The sequence below is a fragment of the Bufo bufo genome, chromosome 9 (assembly GCF_905171765.1).
Source record: "Bufo bufo chromosome 9, aBufBuf1.1, whole genome shotgun sequence".
Taxonomy (NCBI): Eukaryota; Metazoa; Chordata; class Amphibia; order Anura; family Bufonidae; genus Bufo; species Bufo bufo.
Genome location: NC_053397.1, coordinates 211908927 through 211933392, shown reverse-complemented (window position 1 = coordinate 211933392; position 24466 = coordinate 211908927). Strand labels below are relative to the sequence as shown.

Here is a 24466-nt window from a genome sequence, read left to right as displayed (position 1 = left end):
ATGTGTGGTTCATCTTCATAGAATTGAATGAGGGTGTAGGAAATAACGGAATGAGCATGTTCAACTGTTTCTGACAACACCTTTCAATTGTATAAGGAAAGGGACCGCACATGTGCTATCTGCTTTTCCGATGAGAGTGGAAAGTAAGGATTGACAGGTTCTCACCAAGAAGATTGGAAGACCCCCAGAGGTTCAACCAGCATCTATCGACTGAAAATGCTCATTCTGCTCTTCAGACAAGAACTTGAGCTAAGGATTGATAGGTTCTACTTCTTACTAAGCAGATTGGGAGACTCTCAGAGCTTGGACCAGCATCCATCAATGATATATACCTCTTCTTTACCTTCTGAAAACTGGAACTAAGGACTGACAGGTTCTCACGAAGAAGACTCCCAGTGGTTCAACCAGCATCTATCAACTGGAATTGTTCGTTCTGCTCTATAGACAAGAAAAGGCGCTAAGGATTGATAGGTTCTTACCAAGCAGATTGGGAGACTTCCAGCGGTTGGACCAGCATCTATTAGCTACAAATGCACAAGAAGATTAGACTGGCATCTATTGACTGCAAATGTTTGTTCTTCTCTTCAAATGAGAATTAGGTCTCTAAGGACTGACAGGTTGTCACCACGCAGATTGGGATATTCCCAGAGGTTGGACCTCCATCCATCAGAGATTCATGGTATATCCTGAGGATATCAGTTGGGAATACCCCTTTAATAGACATAATCTAATACAGTCTCCAGGAAGAGATGGAGTACAGCCCCTTCCCAGAGACCAGAAGGTGTCAGAAGATCTACAGTACATACACAATGTTATTATTTATTATTAAAGCGCCATTTATTCTATAGTACTGTACATATGAAAAGGGGTATACATACATAATACAGACATTTGCACTAAGCGCGAACAAGACAAGTTACAAACTGGTACAGAATCTGTGTTTTTAGAATATAATGTTATTATCCAGCCCTCTCTAGGCCTCCAGCAGTAGAATAGACCAAGCATTAACTCTTGCTGATAAGAATAAGAAGATAAGTAATGATTAGAACAAGAAGATTGCTAATAGTAAGGAGACGACTTTGCTGACTCTGCTCCAGTCTACACAGTAAAGTTGAAAAATGACTGTCAGAAACCAGGAAGTGTTAGCCTATTGTAAAAACTGAAATACCATATTTCACAATGACATAAACAGCAAAACACTCAATTCTATGAAAATAGATATAGCTGTAATAGAAGATTCAAAGAAATGCTTTCTCGAACACAGCGGGATCACAATAAAACGGTACTCGCCTTCTCATATCAATATTTGCATCAGGCGTCTTTCAAGGTTTCAGCGGATAATTAAAATTAGGGCAGAGCACGTCTTGAGAGGATGTAAAGGCTTCCGGTTTATCTGTCCTTTCTAGATGGGATTTTTCCTCTCCTTTTATGAATTGATCCTTGTACCATTCCTGAAGGACTACAGTCTTTTTCTTTTTCTTAGAAATTAACTTGAACACTTGGCTGCAGCTGTTGGAGTATAATTATATCAGAGCATCTCAAAAATATTACGCAAGCAAATGCTTTCTGCCACAAAAGAACGGTGACTTCTGCTAACGGCGGGGGTAAGCTGAGCGCATGTTAATCTCCATCCTACGTGTCACCTATTGAGTTACTGGCAATGGATGACCTTGACAAGCAGCGGGACACTATCAGGCTTCGCTGACGATAACTTCTACTGCTCAGATTCCCTCATTCAATATTGGCTGCTGTTCTAATGCTGCGCATAGGGTGTGGATGCGAAGAAAATAAAATGAACATTTATGCTTCATATCATATAAAGATATCCCTCTGGCAGTGTTGCAATGTTTGTGGTTCTGGGGTTGCGGCAACTTGCTGTGTCATGCTGGGACCCCATTCATTTCTGAGGCTGAGACTTCACCATGTCGCCGCAGTCTTATAATGGTGCCATCTACTTACCAAGGCCTGGTTGTGACTTATCTGCACCATCCCGCAGTTAAAATCTGCTAAAAATGTTGGGTAACTTTGTAAATACCTGGTTTTACTGATATGATCGAGTCCCAGAGAGTGACCTCCCAACCACCAACTGAAATGTTATAACAGGTTCTCAGTATAGAGGATTGCCCTTTTGTCCACCCAAAAATTACCAACCACTTTTGGTATGTTTTTACATGTGGCAGGTTTGTCCTGTCTTTTTAACCAGCACATGTAATAGAACCCTGACTTGGGTAAAGAGTGGGTGTGGATTTGGGTGTGTGACTTTGCATTGAGCCTGTAAAGGTGGCCACACACAAGGCCTAATGCACACGACTGTATCCATTTTGCGGTCCGCAAATTCCTGGATCCGCAAAATATAGGTGTGGTCTGTGTGCCGTCCGCATTTTATTTGCGGACCCATAATTTTCAGTGGGTCCGTGGTTCGTGCCCCCCATACGTATATCCGTTCCGCAAAAGGATAGAACATGTCCTATACTTAGCCGCAAAATGTGGATTCCCATTGACTTTAATTTAAAAATGTGAATGTTACATGGACTGCATCCATATTTTGCAGAACCGCGATTTGTGGACCGCAACACGGATACAGTCATGTGCATTGGGCCTTAGATGAATTTCGTCCAGAACTGCGGATCTCCATGCGATCAGTCGAACATCTTCTGATATGTATGGTGGTGTTCCGACTCTCCGCTGAAGGCAGGTGTCGGAGGAAAGAAGAGTTGGGAATTTGGATTTCAACATGTCTGATTCTTTTGTTCACAAGGAAGATAAGCAGAAGTGTGTGACACCGTCTTATTCCCCTCTGCCTATCGAGAACACACGCATGCTCGGCCAAGCCAAAGGGTCAGGATGATGACAGCTATCTAAGATCTATGGCCACTTGTGCAACGCGCCGCCCCCCCAGGACCTTTATCGCGGAGCAGGTAGGGTAGAGCGAACCCGAACTGCAAAGACTTTTTCACTGAAGTTTGGGTTCGGTGTTCTGGTGATTTTAGTATTTTCCATTATAACATGGTTATAAATGGAAAATAATAGCATTCTTAAGATAGAATGCTAAATTAAATGGCCATTGAGGGGTTAAAAATAATAAAAAAAAACTCACCTCATCCACTTGATTGTGCAGCCGGTATCCTCTTATTTCTTCTTTCTGCAGGACCTGCAAAAGGACCTGCGATGACGTCACCGCGCTCACCACGTGGTGTTGAAGGTGACGTCATCGCAGGTCCTTTCGCAGGTCTTGCAGAAAGAAGAGGATACCGGCTGCACAATCAAGTGGATGAGGTGAGTTTTTTAAATGGCCATTTTATTTAGCATTCTGTCTTAAGAATGCTATTATTTTCCGTTATACCGGAAAATAATAAAGTGAAGTTCGGGTCCCCATTGACTTTAATGGGGTCCTGGTTCGGGGCCCGAACCCGAACTTTGACCTGAAGTTCGGCCGAACCCAGCAAACCCGAACTTCCAGGTGTTCGCTCATCCCTAGTCCTAGGTGTAGTAGGAATGCCGAGTGATGTAGTGCGGCCTAAATGTCTCTTTATGTGTCACGGTGCTCCTACCTGGATACTGCCAGACCCCAGGCTTTGGCTCCGAAGCACAAAATAAAAGGGGGGTTGAATTAAGAGATGATAGAAAGATTGAGTCCAGACCTTTTATGTAGTGGAACAGCAGCTTTAGGGTACTTTCACACTTGTGTTGTGAGGATCTGGCAGGCAGTTCCGTCGCCGGAAATGCCTGCCGGATCCGGAAATCTGTATGCAAACGGATATAATTTGTAGACGGATCCGGATGCGGATCCGTCTGACAAATGCATTGAAATTCCAGATCTGTCTCTGCGGTGTTATCCGGAAAAACGGATCCGGTATTTTTATTTTTTTTGCACTTTTAAAGGTCTGCGCATGCACAGACCGGGAAACCGGATCCGGTTTTCCAGAACACTTGGTACCGGATTCGGCATTAATACATTTCAATTGGAATTAATGCCGGATACGGCATTCCAACAAGTGTTCTGGAATTTTGGCCGGAGAAATTGTATTTTCTCCTGCCAAATACCGTAAAGGGACTGAACTGAAGACATCCTGATGCATACTTACTTGAGTTAACGTTCATCAAAAACAATCTTCAAGCTTTGTCTTGGTCCCAGCAGGCTTTAGCATAAACTGGCAGGCTTTTTCAATAACTCTGCTTGCTGTCTTTCTCTGCTGTACTGACAAACTTGCTTAATCACTTTGTTTTCCTTCTTTATGTTGCACTAAACTCTGCTTTAGGCCTCTTTCACACTTGCGTTGTCCGGATCCGGCGTGTACTCCACTTGCCGGAATTACACGCCGGATCCGGAAAAACGCAAGTGTACTGAAAGCATTTGAAGACGGATCCGTCTTCAAAATGCTTTCAGTGTTACTATGGCAGCCAGGACGCTATTAAAGTCCTGGTTGCCATAGTGGGAGCGGGGGAGCGGTATACTTACAGTCCGTGCGGCTCCCGGGGCGCTCCAGAATGACGTCAGAGCGTCCCATGCGCATGGATGACGTGCCATGCGATCACGTGATCCATGCGCTTGGGGCGCCCTGACGTCACTCTGGAGCGCCCCGGGAGCCGCACGGACGGTAAGTATACTGCTCCCCCGCTCCCCGCTACACTTTACCATGGCAAACAGGACTTTAGCGTCCCGGCAGCCATGGTAACCATTCAGAAAAAGCTAAACGTCGGATCCGGCAATGCGCCGAAATGACGTTTAGCTTAAGGCCGGATCCGGATCAATGCCTTTCAATGGGCATTAATTCCGGATCCGGCCTTGCGGCAAGTCTTCAGGATTTTTGGCCGGAGCAAAAAGCGCAGCATGCTGCGGTATTTTCTCCGGCCAAAAAACGTTCCGTTCCGGAACTGAAGACATCCTGATGCATCCTGAACGGATTTCACTCCATTCAGAATGCATTAGGATAAAACTGATCAGGATTCTTCCGGCATAGAGCCCCGACGACGGAACTCTATGCCGGAAGAAAAGAACGCAAGTGTGAAAGAGCCCTTAGTCTGGTTTCTGTTTTTCTGATCTGCTCTGGTATCCTTGGATGGGGTGCCGTCGACTGTTATTCCCCATCCTGAAACTCAGTAAAACTTCTGCAGTACGCAGCCCTGCAGGGTATTGCGATGTGAGGTCACGTTTAATATGCATACGAGGGTTACTCACAGTTTGTAGGGAGACCCTGGGCAAGCGTATAGCAGTGATAAAGAGGCTGGCAAAGGAGACCTCTGGGGCACTCTCTGTATATAGAGACCAGGCCTGATGATGGGTGAGGTGCCCTGGATGTTGCAGATGTTTAATGTGCCTAGGGCAAGGTCCCTTTAAGGTTCGTGACGCCAGTGCCTGTAACGGTGGCACACCGGTTGATGATAGTGGTAGGAGTAATAAGTGAGGAACACATTGTTATGATGAACCAAACTTTCTTTACTGGAAAACGGATAACTTTGTACAGTCTTTGGTAAGTTCAGTTCCATATAGCAGGATCACATCACAAGCAGGCTTTTACATAAATGGCAGGCAACAATGTTCTTTGCAAGATACTCAGAGGGTTAAACTCACTCACAGATCAGGCTGTACCTTCTCCTCAGAAATACTGTACACCGTTCCTCAGAACTCCTGTCTGTTGATATCCCAAGGCCCGGATGCCCTAATGCTGGCTTTATCCTTGGTAGGAAACTTCCTCAGGTATATACCCTTGCTTTGGGTGAATCCTTCTGCCCTTCAGCTTACTTGTCTAGCTGGAATACTGGCTCTGCTTATGGAAACTTGGTTTCTCAGGAGGAAACTCTTCCCCTGGTGACAAATCTTCTGAGCTAGCTCTGGCTCAATCTCCTCAGGCAGGCTGATCCACACTCACTAGCCCCTGGTGTCAACTATAAACCTGGCCTGTCTAGTTGCATGTCAGAGCCTGCACCTCAGCCCCACTCTGGCTAAAGTGTCCACTGGCCTCTGACTCTACACTCCACACTCCACAGACTCTAGACTGCCCCTCCCTGCCTGGGTCTAAATATATATACTAGGGGTTCCCTAGCTCCCTCTAGTGCCTAGAATGCTGAACTACACCCTAATAGGCCTGCTACACATATCAGAGGAAAATACACATAAATACATATTAAAATGCATTAAAAGGTACTGTGACATACACTGCCACTGTCCCACAGGAGGTGGAGAACAACGTGGCCCAATTGACCCTTGTGTAGTGCCCACATTTACCTAGTGGGACACTACACTTCTCTTCAGCCGAAGAACTCTTCCTCTTGCAGATTTCTCTTATGGTGGCCGAAGAACTGTTCCTCTGGCCCCTATGGCTTCCAGACATGTTTCGTCATGGACAGCAGAGCTTAGGGCGCTCTGGATGGCGTAGGCACGCCTGAGCATACCCCTGCTCACACTCCTCCTGTCTAGCTTAGAACTAGAACTCAAACTAACTGCACACAGGACTGGTCCACTTCTGCCCGAAGGGGGGAGAATGGAATGGTAAGTTCCATTCTCTCTAACTATAACTCTGCCATTTGCACTGCCATCTGCTGGTGAACCAGGCACATTACATGTAATAAACAGTTACATAACAAGATTAGAAATGCACAGTGTAGAGGACCTGGACAATACATAAGATGGCATTTAGGTTAGACCATTAAAGATAGTAGCAGGGTGTAGGAGTGGTAATACCACTCCGGGATGTTACACTTGAAGTTGGATACCTCCTCCGACCTCTGCTGTTCGGCCTCGTGGTTGCTCAGGTAGGTAGTACATGCATGTCTATCTACACAATATGACTGCCTTACTGCAATCTCTCACCAGCAGTGATTGGATCTACCTTGCATGTAACCTATGTATTCACACACCTGAACAGAGAATCGAGCAGCGTCATCACATACCCCACAATTTCCTCGAATTCAGTAGTAGAAAATAGAGCAGTGGCCCCAGGGGCTTGAAGACCTCCGTAGCAGATGACCGGGTGAGGGCTCATGCACACAACTGCGTGCTGGCTGGGCCCATGCTGCGGTCCGCAATGCATGGGCACCAACTCTGGGGAAGCCTCATGCAGATCACGGACCCATTGAATGGGGTCCGTGATACGCATCCGACGGTCCACACCGCAAAAAAGTAGTGCATGCACTACTTTTTTGTGGTGCGGAGGCATGGACAGAAAACCCATGGAAGCACCCCGTAGTGCTTCTGTGGGCTTCCGATCCGTGCCTCCGTTCCGCACCGCATCTCCCGAATTGCGAACCCATTCAAGTGAATGGGTCCTCATTCGTGATGCGGGGTGCACACAGGGTGTACACGGCCGGTGCCCGTGTATTGTGGACCTGCTGTATGCGGGCCGCAATACGGCCACCACCGGGCAACGGCCGTGTGCATGAGCCCTGAGGCAGATAATGCTCCTCTCATGAGGCCTGCTTGTCAGGGAATCATTTCTGGATTAAGGCCCATTCAGATGGCCATAGTGCTTTGCGGATCCACAAATTGCAGATCCGCAAAACACAGAAACTGACTGTGTGCGTTCCGCAATTTGCGGACCGCACTTGGCCGCAACCCTAATAGAAAATGCCTATTCTTGTCTGCAATTGCGGATAAGACTAGGACAAGCTCTATCTTTTCCGCGGAGCTGCATAACAGAATCACGGATGCGGACAGCACACGGTGTGCTGTCCGCATCTTTTGCAGCCCCATTAAAATGAATACGGCCGTCTGAATGAGCCCTAATGCTGAGTAAAATCAGGTTTTCATGACTTGTTAAAGCTGAACTTAGAATGAAACGTTGCTGAGTTTTCTCAGATCTGGCATTTTGCTCCCCGGGGAAAATTGACATTATTTTCCTATTATAATTTGGTTTCTCTGCACATAATAGAATGTGATGTGTTTACCTGTCCAGGAACAGCAAATTCTGGTTATGGGAATTGTGAGGAAATCAAATAAAAGATGTTTGTGTAAAACTCACCGACTGATCATTAGGCAAAATGAGCGTCGCCAGGGGATATAGCTGACGGGCCTGCGTGCGGCGGATTGGTAACCAGTGACCGCGTGCGTCACAGAGAGGAAGCGGGGAAGAATGCCCGATACTGAGGGGTTATCTAACCTTGTATAAAAATGTCTCACGCCGACCGCTAGACCGGAGAAATAGTATCTCCAGATCTGCCATCTATCACTTATCTCCTGTCTATCTATCTATCTATCTATCTATCTATCTATCTATCAATCTATCTATCTATTATCTATCTATCTATCTCATATCTATCTATCTATCTATCTATCTATCTATTAGGGTAATTTATCAAACTGGTGTAAGGTAGAACTGGCCTAGTTGCCCATAACAACCAATCAGATTCCACCTTTCATTTTCCAAAGGAGTTGTCCAAAATGAAAGGTGGAATCTGATTGGTTGCTATGGGCAACTAAGCCAATTCTACTTTACACCAGTTTGATAAATTACCTTCTATCTATCTATCATTGTATGCATGCATCCATCTATCTATCTGTCCATCCATATATCTGCTATCTATCTATCTATCTATCTATCTATCTATCTATCTATCTATCTATATCCTATAGCTACTACTAAAGCTTCCATGATGTTCTGTACTAGATTTATCAATGACTAAACTGCCTCGTTATCTCCCCTTTTATATTATTACATATATATATATATTTGACATTCAGGTTTCTGACACATCTGGGTGACATTCTTCTACTAGCCGCCATCTTGGTTGTCACACAGCTTTCCGATAGGGATATAACTTAACAACCTAACAGAAGGAGGCCTGATATGAGATTTTTTTGACCCTAGTGGACTTGCCCTTCAACCCCTGTCTCCACTACCACTTAGGATGAAGAGACGAGCAGCGCTGGTTAGATCAGCACTTTTCCCAGTTTGTAAACGATCCTTATCACATTTATCATTGGAGACGGTGAAGGAAGATTAATGTGTTCTCCGCGATGTTTCCCCTTTATTTATTGTTCAGTTTTTCCTAGTGCTGAAGATCGTATTTTACCTGTTCTGCTGAATCCATTTTCTCCCTGGAAGTGTCAGTGAATAAGTAGTTGCATTAGCATTTAATGTGTAATATTGAGTTATTTTGATTAGTGTTATATTTCACTGGTAGACACCATGATTTGTGAAGCTTCTATGCAAACTATATGGGGAGGAAATGAAAAATTTGCACACCTTATCTTCTATGTATTTAAAGGAGAAAGTGCTACAATTAATGCCAGCGTCTATAAGGGTTCTTTCACACTTGCGGCAGAGAGATCCGGCAAGCAGTTCCGTTGCCGGAACTGCCTGCCGGATCAGGCAAAACGTATGCCAACTGATGGCATTAGTAAGACTGATCAGGATCCTGATCAGTCTTAAAAATGCCTGATCTGTCGAAAAAATGCATTGAAATGCCGGATCCGTCTTTCCGGTGTCATCCGGCAAAAACGGATCCGGCATTCAGGCAAGTCTTCAGTTTTTTTCGCCGGAGATAAAACCGTAGCATGCTGCGGTTTTCTCTTTTGCCTGATCAGTCAAAACGACTGAACTGAAGACATCCTGATGCATCCTGAACGGATTACTCTCCATTCAGAATGCATGGGGATAAAACTGATCAGTTCTTTTCCGGTATAGAGCCCCTGTGACGGAACTCTATGCCGGAAAAGAAAAACGCAAGTGTGAAAGTACCCTAAAACAGAAAATCGTCAGTCGATGTTTATTCCTTCTACAGATATTTCTGACACAACATAACAAACTTTGATAATCATCGTAGACTTTGAAAACAAAATGATTGTGGGAGAAGCTTAAAGGGGTTGTCCAGGCTTTTTCTATTGATGACCAACAGAAATACAGCGAGGAACAGAAGTATTTGAACACCCTGCGATTTTGCAAGTTTCCCACTTAGAAATCATGGAGGGGTCTGAAATTCACATTGTAGGTGCATTCCCACTCTGAGAGACAGAATAAAAAAATAAAAAAATCAGGAAATCACATTGTATGATTTTTTAAGAATTTATTTGCCTTGCACTGCTGAACATAAGTATTTGAACACCTGAGAAAATCAGTGTTAATATTTGGTGCAGAAGCCTTTTTTTGCAAGTCCATAGGTCAAACGTCTCCTGTAGTTCTTGACCAGGTTTGCACACACTGCAGCAGGGATTTTGGCCCACTCCTCCACACAGATCTCCTCTAGATCTGTCAGTTTTCGGGGCTGTCGCTGAGCAACACAGAGTTTCAGCTCCCTCCAAAGATGTTCTATTGGATTTAGGTCTGGAGACTGGCTAGGCCACTCCAGAACCTTGATATGCTTCTTACGGAGCTACTCCTTGGTTATCCTGGCTGTGTGCTTCGGGTCGTTGTCATGTTGGAAGACCCAGCCACGACCCATCTTCAATGCTCTGACTGAGGGAAGGAGGTTGTTGCTCAAAATCTCACAATAAATGGCCCCATTCATCCTCTCCTTAATACAGTGCAGTCGTCCTGTCCCCTTCGCAGAAAAGCACCCCCAAAGCATGATGTTACCCCCTTCCCCATGCTTCACAGTAGGGATGGTGTTCTTGGGATGCAACTCATCCTTCTTTATCCTCCAAACACGACGAGTGAAGTTTAGACCAAAAAGTTCTCCTTTGGTCTCATCTGACCACATGACTTTCTCCCAGGCCTCCTCTGGATCATCCAGATGGTCATTGGCAAACTTCCGACGGGCCTGGACATGTGATGACTTGAGCAGGGGAACCTTCCGTGCAATGCATGATTTGAAACCATGACGGCTAGGGATCGACCGATTATCGGTTTTACCGATATTATCGGCCGATATTCAGGATTTTGACAGTTATCCGTATCGGCATCTATTTTGCCGATATTCCGATAACGTATGGGGAACACAGATCGCGCTGCTCTCAGCGCTCTCTGTGTTCCCTCAGCAGCACAGGGGAGAAGGAAGCAGTGTCTCCCTCCCCCTGTGATGCTGCTGCCGCCAATGAAGAGACAGATGGGAAGAGGAGGGGAGGGGCTTTGGCCACTGCGCCACCAATGATGTTAACTTACTCATTCATTCAAATTGAACAGGAGGCGGAAGCTGGCTGCAGAATCACCTAGCCGGCTCCCGACCTCTATGAGCGGTAGCTGAGATCAGCGGTAGTTAACCTCTCAGGTGCCGCGGATCGCAGCTACCTCTCATAGAGGTCGGGAGCCGGCTATGTGATTCTGCAGCCAGCTCCCGCCTCCTGTATATGAATAAATGAGAGATTTATGTTCATTGGTGGCGCAGTGCGCCCCCCCCCCAAGCCCCCCAGTATTAAACATTGGTGGCGCAGTGCGCCCCCCACCCCCACTGCGCCACCAATGAACATAAATCTCTCATGCTTGTGGTAGTAGTTGGCATTTGACTGACTGTGGGGTGGACAGGGGTCTTTAAAGAGCTCAGACAGGTGCTACTAAGTTAGATTAATGAGTGGAGTAGAGGTGGACTTTTTAAAGGGACAGTAACAGGTCTTTGAGAGCCAGAATTCTTGCTGTTTCTCAGAGATCTATCAGGGTGAATAGGACAAGGGTTCTAGTCCCTAAGGGGGCTAAAAGTTAGTTAAAAAAAAACACCAAAATATTAAGTATAAATAAAAAAGAAAGATTTACAAAAAAAACTATACATTAACAATAAAAATATTCATTTTCAGCAGATTTGTGTAGGATTTTTTTTTTTCAAAAATGAAATTTCACAGAATATCGGTATAAATTATCGGCTATCGGCCTGAAAGTTCACAAATTATCAGTATCGGCCCTAAAAAATCAATATCGGTCGATCCCTAATGACGGCGTGGTGTTCTACCGACAGTGCCCTTTGAAACTGTGGTCCCAGCTCTCCTAATGTCATTGACCAGCTCCTCCCTTGTAGTTCTGGGCTGATTACTCACCTTTCTTATCATCAGTGATACCCCACGAGGTGAGATCTTGCATGGAACCCCAGTCCGAGTAGACTGACAGTCGTCTTTAGCCTCTTCCATTTTCTAACAATTGCCCCAACAGTTGATCTATTTTCACCAAGCTGGTTGGCAATTGCCCCGTAGCCCTTCCCAGCCTTGTGGAGGTCCACATTTTTGTCTCTGGTGTCTTTTGACAGCTCTTTGATCTTGCCCATGGTAGTAGTTGGCATCTGACTGACTGTGGGGTGGACAGGGGTCTTTAAAGAGCTCAGACAGGTGCTACTAAGTTAGACTAATGAGTGGAGTAGAGGTGGACTTTTTAAAGGGACAGTAACAGGTCTTTGAGAGCCAGAATTCTTGCTGTTTCTCAGGTGTTCAAATACTTATGTTCAGCAGTTCGCAGTCTGCTTACTGTGCACGTGCTGTCTCCATTCTCTCTATCTGTCCACTGCTGTATGTCTATGGACATCAGCAGCGGACAGGAAGGGAGACGTGCCGTGTCACTGTGTGTGCCGACTCCTTCTTCAGCTGTCGGCGGGGGTTCAGGGTGTCGGACCCTCGCCGATCTGATATTAATGACTTATTCAGAGGATAGGTCATCAATAGAAAAAGCCCAGACAACCCCTTTAAGTGCAAGCATAACCAAAGCCTCTGAACATGTGCATTGTTCCAGAGCAGAAGGTGTTTTCAGAGGGTGCAGCTCTTGGAACTAGGCTCGGATAATAGTCCATTGTCTGCTGCTGCTCCATATGTACCATCCTGCCGACTACGCCAAAATGCAGCACCATAACCTTACTGTACGATATGCAATTTTAAGTACATTATGCTTGGATGTTATACTACAGTCTATTAAAGGCACATTTCTCCCATGGGGGACCTTTCTGTTACAGGGGCAATATTCTCTCACATTTGACTTGAAACTCCTCTCTGACTTCTCTGGGTCCAGATTATGGCCTGCTCCCACTCTGTCACATTGCATACAGGTTCCTGCCAACTTCTGTCTTGCAGCTGGTTGTACTAAATTTTTGCACAGTACCTCTCATCGTCACCAATGTTCACTCTTCCACCACAGCAACTTGACTCACTCAGATACTGGACCCTCTCAGCCAGAGATCTCCCATCTCCTTTACAGTGGCATGCTTGTGGGAGGAAGACTCTCTTTCCTGCCACACTCTCTGTGACCCTCAGGCCGGGACTGCAGCCTCTCCTCTTTAACTCTTATGTGGGTATGAGACTCTTCACCGGCCGTCACTCTCACAGTGGTAACTAGCAGAGATACTCCCTCTTCTCTTACAAACTCTGCAGGCTTCCTTTAGCATCTGCAACCTTTTCATGCTCATTGGAGCTGTGGTGCGCTTCTTGGCTGCAGCCGTGGACATCAGTTCAGTACAGGAGTAGTCTGCTTAGGCTTTCATGATGAACAGGTACTTGTTCAAATGGGGATATCCCATGATTAATGTAAGAAAATGAAAATCAGACATCATATAGTATATGACAATCTCTTTCTAACAAAGCTCAAACCAGCCCTGTACCTCATATGGATCCAGAGATTTCCCCATTCGTTGTTTTAGTTGCTCTTCCAGATTTATGTTGAGCTGGTCGCTCAAGGGGCATATCCAGCTCAGGGGAGGGGTCCTTTCTGCGGCAGCTCTCTCCCTATCACAGCTCAGGGGAGGGGTCCTTTCTGCGGCAGCTCTCTCCCTATCACAGCTCAAGGGAGGGGTCCTTTCTGCGGCAGCTCTCTCCCTATCACAGCTCAAGGGAGGGGTCCTTTCTGCGGCAGCTCTCTCCCTATCACAGCTCAGAAGGTGGGTGAAGGAAGGAACTAAGCATATGTGTCCACCTGAGTGAGGTGGACAGAAAAAAAAAAGAAACAAACAAACATCAGGTGGCGCTATACAGATACATTTTATTGAATAGCTCAGTGGCTATGCTAAATTTTTAATTACAAGAAATTACAAAACTATTCAGATCCAGGAGCTGGTTTGAAAACTGGAGTATATTTTTGCAGATCGCCTTTTACTCTGCATAACACCTACACCTAAATCCATCTGATAACTGCTCCTATCCCCCTGCTCTCGCCATCCCTTATCTCAGTTTTACAGCAGGTAGGGGGAAGATGTTTTACATGGTTGAGCCATGTTTAGAGAGGGGAGGGGGCAGGAATTATCAAATTTTTAAGAGAGAGTAGATTAGATAGGGAGAAATGAACACAAAAGGCAGTTTGCTGGGGGTACATATACAGTAGGTTGTGACCAGGCATGGGATTCAGCCAGTTCCCTCCAGTTCTCCAGATCCGGTTGTTAAAATTACAACTGAATTGGAGAACCGCGTAACCGGCTGAGTCCCGATCCGGTGCTCTGGCGGTGGCAGGGCAGCTGGAAATGTTCACTTCCATTGCTTCGCGCACAGATGATAGTTTATCTCCTTAGTTTGGTGGTATGTATGTGTAGGGTATATATAGTGTATTTGTGTATGTGTACCATGTATATGGTGTATTTAGGTGTATGTGTGTATATATGTTAACATGTGTCGTGACACCGCATGTCCGCCGTTGAGTAGGGAATCCCACCCCTGGCTGTGTGATAATGTAGAAATAAAGCTCTGCAGGGGGGAGAGGAATTACACTCTTCAGCATCAGTGACTGTCAGTACAACAGAGATGATATCCCCTCATGAAGAGGGAATCCGTCCAGGAACAAGGGCTAGTGAAGACAGTAGCATTCTGGACACACAGACCTGACAGCCAGAAGCATCCACATGAGAAAGTCTGAAACTCGGAAATGAAGAAGCCTGAAACTCTGTTCAACTCAAGGTAAACATATGTAGAAATATTATTTTTATGTCAAAGGTGTCCAACGCCTCTAAGTTTGCTGCTTTATAGACAGACAACAGGCTGCTCTGTATAGTAGATAATGTGCAGGAAATGTGATCATCACTGATAGTTGACTTTCTCTGACCTGTAGCACTCCAGCTGTTGCAGTACTACAACTCCCAGCCTGAGCCCGTTAAGGCTAGAGCACCAAAGGCTGGGGATCACTGTTCTAAAGTATGATGAATGGCAGTCTTAAGTCAATGGTGTGCTGCTCAGATAGATACTACAGAGAGTGGAGCAGCCGAGAGCAAATATATCTTGCCGTTTGCTGTGATTCATATAACTAAGTAAATACAGCCAAGCTTTAGCTGGGCCCGGAGCCATGATTGTGATGGAAATTGACAGAAGAAAGGGTATATCAATAAACCTTCTCCAGAAGAGCCCATAATGGTTTCCTGAAGTCACAGCCATGCAGTTAAACTTTACAGGGGGATGTGCAAGCAAGAACAGGAGTGAAATAACGGAGATATAGGAGGAAAAGTAAATTTACTTATCAGTCTATCAGGATTGTAACATGGGACTGGTCTGAGAGCCAGAATATCAGACTGGAAACCATCATACCATATGTGCTATAGGCCAATAATACACTCAATATTCACAATTTTAGGGTTTATGATAATGGTAATAAAATGAAAATGCTAAAAATAATAAAAATTATAAATTATAAAAATTATAAAAAAAAAAATTTAAAAAAATATTTAAAAATTTATCCCAAAAAATAATGAAAATAATAATGAAAATAGCAACTTAGTTCTTGCTGGCAGCAGTATATGCATATGAGGTTCACTAGATGAGCAATATGCAAATGAAAATCGACACCAGATGTCCCCACACATATAACTGGAGACACAATAAGGGTCAGGCTATAAGAATTGGCACCAGGTATATCACCACACATCGACTTTGCATACAACTAAGTAGACCGTTTTCAAACCAGCACCTGGATCTGAATACTTTTGCAATTGCATATAATTGGAAAATTTAGTATAGCCGCTGAGTTATTCAATAAAATGTCTCTGTATAGCGCCACCTGCTGTTTGTTCTTTTTCTTCTCTGTCCACCTCACTGAGGTTAGTTCCATCCTTCAACTGCCTCCTGAGCTGTGATAGGGAGAGATCTTCAGCAGACAGGACACATCCCGTAAGCTGCAGCAAAAAAGACAAGCCCCCTGAGCTGCCAGCTTGATATCAATTTAGCAGAGCAATTAGAGCAGTGAATGTGGAGATCTCTGGACCTATGTGAGGTACAGGGCTGGTTCTGGCTTTGTTAGAAAGAGATTGTCATGTTCTATATGATGTCTGATTTTCATATTTTAAATTAATCATGGGATAACCTATTTAAGGATCAGGATATGAGAATCGGCGCCAGTTATGTTACCACACATCAAATTAGCATACAGCTTGGCACACAATAAGGATCGGATTATGACAACTGACACCAGATGGGACATTTCTTACATAACGCAGCCATAACTGTTTGGATACTGACTAGACAGGGGTGTGTGGTCCCTATTCATCGATGTTTGCACCTGCAAGCCGGTATGAGCTTTTCTGGTCAGATTCTCTGGTTGCGGTCCCTAGAGTAGTCATAACTGGCGACAGGAGTGCTGATGAAGCTGTAGGGATAGTCAGGAACATAGCCAGAAAATGTAACCAGGAAAGCAGTCAGGATGCAAGAAACCAGAAGATAAGAAACATAGTCAGAGGTTGGGCCACAGGTCAAAACCAGGAGCAGAACAACAGGTACCAAGAGACAAATCTAAACTAAAGCCAGGGTCAGAGTTGCAATAGCACTGAGGAGCAAAACCTCTACCTTGATGGTCAAGAATTTCCAGCACCAGAACAGTTAATGCCTCCAGTGTTGTGTACATCTCCGCTTACCTATCATTATGGTAATGGCAGATTTTATTTGACCACAGTGCATACAAGCAGATGCAACCGGGCTCCGGAGAGAATCATCTAATGAAGATTTATTGCGCTGTGACATCTTGAGACAAGTTAACAGAGCAGATTTTGTACAGGCTGAAGAGACATGCCGGCTGTTTGTGCTGAGACTGGAGTTTTGCTTCAGTATAGTATGAGTACAGATGTAGTGTGTGTCTGGCAGGCAAATTTTAGCCTGGGGGGGCATGCACTCAGTACCGGCCCATGAATGGCGGAGTTTACCTCCACCTTCTGTAGGCGACAGAGGTGACTAGACTTAAAAACATACTTGCCAACTCTCCTAGAACATCCTGAAAAAGGGGAGACCTTCCAGACTCCCAGAAGTGTTACCAAATCCCCCACATCCAGTATGTGACACAAGTCCCTGAGAAGCTGAAGTGGAGGAAAGGAGTGGTAGTGGCGCTAGCTGAAAATTTCTATCACAGTGGCAATCCTCACACCATCACTCCCCAGTGAAAGGAGGGCACACATTTTCTTCCCTTGGGGCACACCCTGATGTTGGGGCTTCTGCCTCATGGTAGTTGGGGTGCCCTTGGTTTTGTGGTTTTTGGTGTGAGTGCTAGGCAGGAAATGTTGAAACTGTGGCCAGCAAATGGTGTTGGAGTCAGTAACCAGGCCCAGGTACAGGCTTGAGATACAATTGGCCAGGTTGTGTCGAAGTGTGAAGGGTGTCTTGCAGTATTCCCCTCACTGCAGTAAAGTCTAATAGCTTTCTTCAGCATATACCTTTCTGTCTGACTCCTATGCTCAGCCATTTCTGGACCTTCTTGTCTCTTTCTCTTTTACTTTCTTGGGTACTGAAAAAATGGTGAGGTCTTCCTCCTAGATAAGCTTCAGAGATGGTGATTCTCTCCAACTTTAATCCAGTCTTGTGAGGATTGGAGCACATGGAATTGCTTCTGTGCTCTGCTAACTCCAGACTAGAACTAACTAGACTGAGCCTAGGGCACATGCAAGCTTCTTGTACGGGCTGTGCCAGAGTTGGTTAACTCTGTCACTGCCATCCATAACCATACTGGGTAATCATGACCTTGAATCACAATAAATGAAATTAATTAAGGTGACAAACATTAGAGAACAAAACAATTTGCATGTACCCCCAGCTCTGGGGTACTGCACATGGAGTAAGGAGAAAACAGCCCTCTGTGTACTGTAACTGTAAGTGCCAGTGGGATTCAGCATCATCAGGTACAGACTTGGCGCCCAAAGTACCTTGAGGGGGCGAGGCGCAAATCAAAAGGGGGAGGAGGGCACTCAAATCGGGGTTGAGCACAGCGCCAACAGGGCAGCGCCTTAAAAAGTTTCAGAAGTTGACAAGTTGCCTTAATAGATGGTCGCCCCCTGGATATAGTAGAGATGACTGAGCCTACGGTGGCAGTGGTCGGAATTGCCGATTTTTCCTGCAAATTTGTGCCGGAAAAATCCACAGCAGAATACAGAAGCAGGCAGGTAAATAAGACTTTTACAAAATTGACCTGCCGTTCTGATTTTTGAATCTACGTAATGTTAATTTTGCATATTGTCCAGGGAGTTATTGCTGATTTTCTCTACTGACTAACTAAAGTCAAAATACACAGGAAAATTTGCAGAAAGTGGATTTCTCTTGCGATTTCCTTGTCATAAGTTAGCGCAGCAAATCCATCTGGTGTGGATGCACTTTTAAAGAAACACTATGGGAAATACTGATCCCAAGGGGACGGAGGGGGGGGAGGGTGCTTGACCCAGGAGTCCTTACTTTGGTACCATGCCCCGCCCTCTCGCTAGGCGGAATGCATTGTATGGCTGTGTCACAGCATGTGTAATGGTTTCAAGGAAAGGTTTTTTCATTCACAGTTTGAATACTGAGGAATCTGAAAAGCGTAAGAGAGTACTGTGAGGTACCACGTTGGACTTGTTCTAATCCACATGAAATACATTTGGGTTTTATTGGGAATTCCTATTGGACCATATTTTTCTATTGGATTGGAAATGCTCTGTAAGTGACTGAGGCAGTAATACTGTAAAGTGCGGTGCAATGAATCATTCCCTATCACCGCACACAGGGGTCGGGCCGCACGCTGCTACACTGTACACAGCCCCAGTGACATTGCACGAGCTGTATGTGCACATAGCTATATCCTTATGCATATATATTACATGATTGTGTGTAGCGGCCCTCTTGACTGAAATGATGAATAGAAACGGCAGAGAACGTAATGCAGACATATAGAGCAGGATATTACCGCCTGCAGTAACAGAAGCCAGAGATATGCTGCCTGCGGCTACACATCCAGCATAGAATTTCTTATCCTCGCATTCTCTACCGTGAAATTGTGAGTAATAGATGCCGGGAGTAGTGGTTCTACAAAAAAAAAGCCAGTGTCGGACTGGGGATCCTTGGACCCACCAGATTAAATTATTCTCGGGTTCAAACCCCCATATCATCAATAAATTCTAATAGATTTTGATTGAAAGAAATAGACCCTAGTGGCGAGTGACTGTCTGCAAAGGAAGGTCCAAAATGTATTTTTCTTCTGGACCTTTGTGCCCCACCGGAGGATCCTCTGGTAGAACATTTCTGGCTTTATACACCACCACAATGGATTTGAAATGAAACGAACAAGATGTGCTGTACCTGCAGACTGTCAGCTTTAATTTGAGGGTATTTACATCCAAATCAGATGAACGGTGCAGGAATTACAGCAGTTTCCATATGTGCCTCCCACTTGTTAAGGGGCCAAAAGTAATGGGACAATTGGCTTCTCAGCTGTGCCATGGCCAGGTGTGTGTTATTCCCTCATTATCCCAATTACAATGAGCAGATAAAAGGTCCAGAGTTCATTTCCAGTCTGCTATTTGCATTTGGAATCTGTTGCTGTCAACTCTCAAGATGAGATCCAAAGAGCTGTCACCATCAGTGAAGCAAGCCATCATTAGGCTGAAAAAACACAACAAACCCATCAGAGAGATAGCAAAAACATTAGGCCTGGCCAAAACAACTGTTTGGAACATTCTTAAAAAGAAGGAATGCACCGTGAGCTCAGTAACACCAAAAGACCCGGAAGACCACGGAAAACAACTGTGGTGGATGACCGAAGAATTCTTTCTTTCCCTGGTGAAGAAAACACCCTTCACAACAGTTGGCCAGATCAAGAACACTCTCCAGGAGGTAGGTGTATGTGTGTCAAAGTCAGCAATCAAGAGAAGACTTCACCAGAGTGAATACAGAGGGTTCACCACAAGATGTCAACCATTGGTGAGCCTCAACAACAGGAAGGCCAGATTAGAGTTTGCCAAACGACATCTAAAAAAGCCTTCACAGTTCTGGAACAACATCCTATGGACAGATGAGACCAAGATCAACTTGTACCAGAGCGATGGGAAGAGAAGAGTATGGAGAAGGAAAGGGACTGCTCATGATCCTAAGCATACCACCTCATCAGTGAAGCATGGTGGTGGTAGTGTCATGGCGTGGGCATGTATGGCTGCCAATGGAACTGGTTCTCTTGTATTTATTGATGATGTGACTGCTGACAAAAGCAGCAGGATGAATTCTGAAGTGTTTCGGGCAATATTATCTGCTCATATTCAGCCAAATGCTTCAGAACTCATTGGACGGCTCTTCACAGTGCAGATGGACAATGACCCAAAGCAAACTGCAAAAGCAACCAAAGAGTTTTTTAAGGGAAAGAAGTGGAATGTTCTGCAATGGCCAAGTCAATCACCGGACCTGAATCCGATTGAGCATTTCACCTGCTGAAGACAAAACTGAAGGGAAAATGCCCCAAGAACAAGCAGGAACTGAGGACAGTTGCAGTAGAGGCCTGGCAGATCATCACCAGGGATGAAACCCAGCGTCTGGTGATGTCTATGCGTTCCAGACTTCAGGCTGTGATTGACTGCAAAGGATTTGCAACCAAGTATTGAAAAGTGAAAGTTTGATTTATGATTATTATTGTGTCCCATTACTTTTGGTCCCTTAACAAGTGGGAGGCACATATGCAAACTGTTGTAATTCCTGCACCGTTCACCTGATTTGGATGTAAATACCCTCAAATTAAAGCTGACGGTCTGCAGGTAAAGCACATCTTGTTCGTCTCATTTCAAATCCATTGTGGTGGTGTATAGAGCCAAAAATGTTAGAATTGTGTCGATGTCCCAATATTTATGGACCTGACTGTATATATATAGATATAGATAGATAGATAGTTAGATAAATATTAGATAGATAGATAGATAGATAGATAGATAGATAGATAGATAGCAACTGGGGAAATAAATGGGTCCAACACTGATTTTGGAGTAATGACTCATCATTTATTTTTAAATAGATAGGTAATAAAATTAGATAGTCGGACTTATAGATAGATATGGGATATAAACATAGATAGACAGATGATAGATAGATAGATAGAATTAGATAGATAGACGGATAGATAAATAAAGGATAGAAACATAGATAGATACATGTCAGATACATTCTGTAGCTACAGTGAGTACATAGGACACAGATGGGGATAAAGCCGCCAGATCCCATTGTATCATCCTCGCCTCGTACATTTCCATCAGCAGGGTTTTCTTATCCTCTTAATCTTATTCTATTAGATCTTTTCTTCCTCTCGTATTTTCGCCTGTAAATCTTCCTTCTTTTGTATTTCGCCATCTTGTCTCCACAACAAGTCATTAACCCGCGGACCCTCATTTCCTTGCAGGCTGCGTGGGTTCATTGTCAGAGCCGGCGCTCTCAGACGCCCCTCTCCATGTCTCATGTACCAGCTGTAATGTATTCCCCCCACCCCTGGCCTGGCAGAGGAGGAGATTCTTTTTCTCCTTGCCATCCAGTAATTGGTAGTGGGACAGTTTTGGGGACATATTTCTGTCTACCTATTCATCTGTAGGATTTTGATTCCATTTGAAATGAATGTTGTAAACCCTGGGTCGAGAAACTAATAGAATTTTCTACACTTACCTGCTGATCCACAGCCCGCAGGCGAGATTGGGTGTCAGCCGGCAGTCAACTTGTAGATTGGAGCAATACTGTAAAAAAAAAAAAAAAATGGAATGAAAAACATCCCTTCACCGCTCGTACGGAAAGGTACAAATTGTATCTGTGTGGGAACGCAGAACAGAGAATCCACACTCCGCTCTGTTCTTCTGCACATGCCTGCATCCATGCTGAAATTAAAGGGCATGTCTATTTTCACACAATTTCTTTGCAACTGACTATAGGTGTGCATAGACCTTACATTGCTGTCTGCCAAACGCTCGTTCACCAACAGCTATTCCTCCTGACTTCCATACACATGCACGCTCGGCCGAGAGTGCATGTGGTTTCTATAGGGAGAGGAGAATAAGTCGCTGCCAGAAAGAAAAATAATTGGGCATAATGGAATCCAACATGCCCAAGCCTTCTTTCTCCTGACAGTGCCCCCCCTATGCATATTAGATAGTCAGCCAAATCCTCAGCTGCAATACTGGATCATACTGTAACCTTTACTTCCTATCCAAGGAATAACATTTAGAAACAGCTAAATTATCCATAGTCCCAAAGCTGTGTCTGGAATCTGCAATATCCAACACAGCAGATGACAAAAAAGTAGGGTAAAATATAAAATTACCACTTCCTGCAGCAACCACAAGAGGGGGCTTACGAGCTTTCTCCATGCAGCTTACTAGATAATACCATAGTATTCAGTGAGCTCGTCAGCTCCCTCTAATGGTGGCTACAGATGATCAGAATTTCATTATTTTAATCTTTTTATGTTTATGAAGCAGATTTGGAGCTCCGTATCGGAAAAGCGTAGCTCCGATCACTAGAAAGATGTATGAGTCGTCATAGAACATTGGACTGAAAAACTTTTAGTTGTTACGGGCGGCGCACATTTCATAGTATGATGATCACAGGTACAACGAGTGCACAGTACACAGGATGTGACCCGGTTTTCCTTCTCTTGCAGTGTCCAGTCAGGATCCTATCTCAGCACTGGTTGGTTCACCTTGATTCTTGCGATGGACGCCTGTGAGGGAATCCACGTTTATGGAATGATCAATGATACATATTGCCGGTAAGAGCATTTGGGGGTAATTGTCATGATTTAAAGGCACAGTAACCCATGGGCCAATTTCCCCGTTGATAACAGTACAGGTCCTATGGAGAATGGAATCATCCACTCAGTAGCACAGTGGATGGGACCAACAGAGGATGGACGCCCATCTCTCCAGGGGCCCCGTATGAGTGTGGTTTTATGATATAAATTGGTTTGAGTGAAGGTCATGCCCCCACTTGAATAGAATATGACCACAACCACGTCTTCGCACCTCCCGTCTTATCCAACTAATTTTGTACAATCATCATCTTAGGTCAAACGGCCTCCGAAAAGTTCCTTATCATTACTACGAACCAGGACGCTATGAATGTGAGGAGTATATCCTACATGAAAACGCCCCGTATGGAGGACACCGATTCATCACCGAGAAACGAGTATTTGCCAAGTGGGCGAAGACGCACAATATAACGTTCAGCCACCCGGACTGGTCGTTACCTTGAGATTTCGGATCAAGCAACGAATTATCACCACACAAAGAGCCTCAAACACAACAGATAATACTGAGCGGGGGAGTAGGACATATTGAGCATTACAAAATCTTTATGGACATATCACGTTAGAGCAAGGAGTAACCAAGAGTCCTCAACTACAACTCCTATCATGGACCATAATCTCACCATGGGGGGAATTTATCATAGGCCAGTGTAAAATGTTGGTCTAAGAGGATGCACAGGTCTCATTATAAATTGGCGCATCCTCCAGCAGTCCGTGCGCCTAAATTAAAACAAACGCCAGCTCGGAGCACAAAACTGTCATAAATGAAAATATATATGGCCCTGCCCCTCACCATTGCCACAACCCCCTTTCGGAAGAGTGGTGAGGTCGGTGTAGTAATGCCACTCACACCTGGATTTAGGTTTGCAACAAAGTTTGCAACTTTTTTATACAACAAAACTGTCATGGGGGAATGCTACCCTCCCACCATGTTCCTTTATGTTCAATTTTCTGTGCTGATTCATTTCATAATATAGCTTTGTAGTGTTTAGGGCTCTGGTTTTCTGATACAGAGCTCCAAATTCCCTGATTGTGTAAAATTCTGGCCACCTGCAGCCACCACTAGGTGGAGCTATGGACTGTTCTGCATACTATTGTATTATTGAGTTCAGTGTACATACAGAATGCAGGAAGCTCCCCCTAGTGGCGGCTGCAGGCAGCCAAATTTTAGCATTTATCTCTGGGTTTATGCAGTGGATTTGGAGCAGAAAAATACAACTCAAGCCACTATAAAGATATATTAGGAAATGAATCAGAAAGGAACTAGTTAAATAAAAAAAAAACAATAGTGTTCAAGGGTAGTCATTGACTTTAACTTATCAGTGCTTAGCCGGGTGTTCTACCCAAGCTGGACTGATGAACACCACACAATGCTGATCAATAGCCCAAAATGTAGTGAGCAATACATGTCAGTGACCCTGCCCTCCTTGCCATATAGCAGCAATAAGCAGGCCAATGTGTCGGAGTAGACCTTTTACCGAGCCAAGGGTATTCCTTAAAGAGGACCCGTCTCCTCTCCTAACATGTCTGTTTTACTAAATGCATTTATTTTTCATGACATTACAATTCTGGAGCATCTTTTCGTATAGCTCTGCATTGTGCGGTTCCTCTGTTATTCCTCCTGGAAATGTATGAATGAACTGATAACTGGGCATGATTAA

The 24466-nt window shown here is 44.6% G+C and overlaps 1 protein-coding gene across 1 annotated transcript in view; it reads left to right on the top strand.

The window, feature by feature from the left end:
* Positions 1–23251, top strand: part of ST6GALNAC3 (ST6 N-acetylgalactosaminide alpha-2,6-sialyltransferase 3) — a 207170-nt gene extending 183919 nt beyond the window's left edge. Inside the window, exons 4-5 of the mRNA XM_040408822.1 lie at positions 22662–22769; positions 23065–23251. Coding sequence (XP_040264756.1) covers positions 22662–22769; positions 23065–23251 — 295 coding nt within the window. The remainder of the gene's footprint in view (positions 1–22661; positions 22770–23064) is intronic.
* Positions 23252–24466: the final 1215 nt, after the last annotated feature.